This window comes from Bactrocera latifrons, unplaced genomic scaffold (assembly GCF_001853355.1).
Source record: "Bactrocera latifrons isolate USDA-ARS-PBARC rearing strain unplaced genomic scaffold, ASM185335v1 scaffold_145, whole genome shotgun sequence".
Lineage (NCBI taxonomy): Eukaryota > Metazoa > Arthropoda > Insecta > Diptera > Tephritidae > Bactrocera > Bactrocera latifrons.
Genome location: NW_017534908.1, coordinates 296,599 through 300,505, shown reverse-complemented (window position 1 = coordinate 300,505; position 3,907 = coordinate 296,599). Strand labels below are relative to the sequence as shown.

Below are 3,907 nucleotides of genomic sequence, written 5' to 3'. Positions count from 1 at the left end.
ATTTTAGCAGATTTTGTTTGGATTTTCGACTTATAGTTTTAAATTTTCTAAATTAGTTTCACACATCCGGCAACTCTTTTGCAAATATTTTAAAGTCCCTCAAAAATGCTTATAATCGTTTTGTCAACATCGGCAGTTGTATTATTAATTATTTTTTATACCAAACTTTATACCAAAAATTTTAACTCTAATAATATCCCCCAAAACTTTAGAGATATTTTGGATTTGCACTTTTAATTTTTCTAACATTTATAATTTTAAATTTTCTTACTTTTCTACACAGCCGGCAACATTTTCAAAAAWATTTTAAATCTTTAAGTGTCTCAGAAATTTTTATAATCGTGTTGTAAACATTCAGCTGTATTAGTAATTTTATTAAGCTACATTTTTTAACAGGTGGTAACCTTATTTCAAAAATAAAAAATATAATAAAATCGCTCAAACCCATACCATTTTTTTGGACTTCTAATCACATTTATTTTGGACTCACAATTTTAAATTTTCTAACTTTTTTACACAGGTGGCAACTCTTCTGAGTTTCTTATACTGTTTGAATATTGCCAACATTCTGTTGATTCTTAAATTATATTAAATTATAATTTTTATATAGGTGGCAACCTTCCTCCAAAAAATGTGAACTAAAATTATATCTTTCGATATGTTCCGTTAGTTTTTATCTAATAAATGTTTTATTTAATTTTTAAAATAGGTGRCCATGTTTGAAATTTTGATCACGTGACTACCTGTTTACCTGACYATCTACTATGTACATACATATATTCTAAACAACAGCGCTTAACTAAATTCATTGAAGTCAAAATTGTGCAACACTTACCCGTATACCTGCACCGCCCGCATTRCCACACTTCTCTGAACACTCCGACCAGTCGCCGATGCGCCATTCGTACGTGACATGGTTACTCKTGGMCACTGTGGCTGTTTCTGGCTCGCCCTGCTTCTGCCACCTGGCGTGYGGTGAATGTGGTGAGTCGTCCKCGTGTGTTGCGCCAACRGCATTGCTCACTGTTGGCAGCGTGGTTGTTGTACTAGTGATGACGGTTATATGGTCTGTTGYTTCCTGTTCGTGCCAAACATTGTCGTCAGWGTTAACGTTGCTGCTACTGCTGCTGCTGCCGTCATTCCTGTCCTCTGGCATTGTAAGCGATGATGAGGCAAATGCATCGGACGCTGCAAGGGTCCGCAGATCGCCAGTGTCGATTTGTGGTCGCATAGGCTCGTCCTGTTCGAAATTTTCCAAATCGATGCCGAATTGTAGACCCTTGTCGAACAGCATGTGATGTCCTCTCGAATCGCCAAATTTCTGAAAAGGCCACAAATGCTGCGGTAGCGAAAGTGGGAGAGAAAAAGGAAAYGAAATAGCAAATCGGATTAGCAAAGTAAGCGGCTTAAAATGTGTCCGATTCTTTTCTTTCTKATTTCTGGTTATTTGGTGGTAAGGCAAGCAGCCTGCGGCCAAAATATCAGCAAATCACCAGAAGCTGAACTGCATACAGATGCAGCTGTCATGCTTTAAAGCGAACGTGCGGCATTCAACAGTAATWTGTGTAAATTTATGAAACTGTATGTGTGTGTATATTTTGTGTGGTTATATGATAACAGCATGCATTTGTTTACAAGCAATTTTCATTATGAAAATAAAGAAATGTGTGTGAGCGCWTGCAAGAGATAAAAAATTAAAAGTGGTTACCCGCATTGTAGGCGATTGGTTGAAAAATCAGCTACATTGGCCCACTTTCTCCTTTTCTTTTCGTGAGCATATTCTGCTACTTACGTGAGTATAGTCGCCATTATCTGGCTTCTTCGAGGAATCATATTTTAACTTATTAACTCGCTATGTGTGTGTCTGGGCATATATTATATTTTGTTGCTATCCGTGATCACTCTACTATTATGCAACTAAAATTTTCGTGACATTTCCCAACGTCATCTTTTTAGAGCTCATTTTGTGAGCCTGACCGTTTTCTTTACGCTAATACGCTAATTTTCGAAACTTATCGTCTGAAAAATTACCTGGGAAAGTCATAAGGCCACTTTTGGGGCATTGTCCGATAATTTTTGCCATCAAGTATGACCAGCTTCTCAAGACAGAGAGATACTTACTCACTTGCACAAACAAACAAAGAATGGAAGGGAACCAGATGAAATAGTATTTAGGGTATGATTATAAGATCATGCTGGAGACTTTAAAGCGCACTACGACCTTTCTCATCCCTGTCTGTCAAACGATCATAAGGGGATGGAATTGACGGAATAGAGGGACGATTCGATATTCTGCACAATGAATGACGAAGCCTCCACCAGAATTATGGGCATTTGCAAAAGCTCGTCCGATGTTCCCATCGCTAGTGGTGGTCTGAAAAACTACATAACCTGGCGACCTCGCAGAGACTTGATGATTTGAGAACATAAGTATCTCGATCGAGAAACCTTCAGATTTCGTTAACTTTAATCAAGTTAAATAAATCGGCTTCAAAGAATTTACCGAGAGCACTTTCACCGCACTACCCATTCCTACGAACGCAATCTTTGGCGAACGTGAGTTCCATAATGTGATCGAAAGTGGTACCGCTCGATTCATCCCGGCTGTAGGAATCGCGGAACTCTAATTTCCCTGTCGAAGCAGCTGTTTTAGCTAATGAACGTGACACAATACGCTATGCCGATCCCTGTGATTCCCGAATAAGGGTTCTCAATTTGGAGATTCGACAAATAATAAATCACCATAAATGGACAAAATATATAGAGTACCAATCTTGCAACATATCTACCGGCGTGAGTAAGCTTTGCACTACTGTCAAAGATTTGTATAATCCGAAAATACATGATGCCCGAGTTGAAATCTAATTCAACGGTCATGCCTATTAGGACCCGAAGAAGTGCGTGAGTTATTTTAGTTGGCAATTTACTCGGTAAGAAAAAGCCAAAGAATGTGTTACGCGAAGGTTGCGCAAAATGCCAAAAGACTACTCACCACTTACTTTCAACGATGGAAGACATTTTGAGTCAATTAAAGACCTTAGCCGTGAATAGCTATGCACACTAAAGGCTATTCCGGAAAATGGCTTTGACAACTGATTCAAGGCTTCGAGGTCGCACACGGGTATTGTGGCCAAGGGGGATTACTTTGAGGGGGACGACAAAGATTTTCAAGAATAAAGTTAGATTTTTAAAATTAAAATTTGAAGAATAAATTTAGAWATTTAAATTATCACTCACTATTTTTTGCACATGGTAGTAACTCTAAATATATCTACATTGATACTTTTAATTTCTATTTTATATGTACGTCGAGATATTTACAACAACACTACTAGTACAAAACTTGCTGATTTCCCGCGAGTGTTAGTCATAACGACAAGTACAGCGAATGACGGAAATTGTTGAATTTCAAAACAGACCACTGATGCCAGGAAACCCATGTAAATTGCCTCAACTGTATGCTCTTTCTATTGCTTTGCAGCAGTTGTATTGTGAAGCAATTTGGCATTCGCTGAGTTCTCGCGGGATATGAGGGAATTGATATTGCTGCACGTATACAAACAGTCGCTTTTTCAATTTTTGACAACTAGTGTATGCGCTTACAACTGATTCCGCAAGCCTCAATCGAAGCACCATCACCACTGCCACCACTGAGTGAATGTCTCAATGAGGGTGCGTTCTGTTAAACATTGTTGTATTGGCTCATATCGTTTTCCGCACTCATATGCAACATATGTATTTCAGTTATGGTAGAAAGTGTGGAATGAGTGTATCATTATTGATGCTGTTGCAAGCCAAAAGCGGCTGCTGAAAGAAAACTCATAAAATGACGCCTAACCAAAAATTGCAGTCCATTTTATTTCGATGGTTTTAATATTATCGATTTCTTTAATATAAAAAGTTATAT

The 3,907-nt window shown here is 38.0% G+C and overlaps 1 protein-coding gene across 1 annotated transcript in view; it reads right to left on the bottom strand.

Moving 5' to 3' along the window:
* Positions 1 to 541: 541 nt before the first annotated feature.
* Positions 542 to 3,907, bottom strand: part of LOC108965662 — a 19,336-nt gene continuing 15,970 nt past the window's right edge. The window contains exons 3-4 of the mRNA XM_018928214.1: positions 836 to 1,339; positions 542 to 577 (exon numbers count right to left, since the gene is read on the bottom strand). Coding sequence (XP_018783759.1) covers positions 542 to 577; positions 836 to 1,339 — 540 coding nt within the window. The remainder of the gene's footprint in view (positions 578 to 835; positions 1,340 to 3,907) is intronic.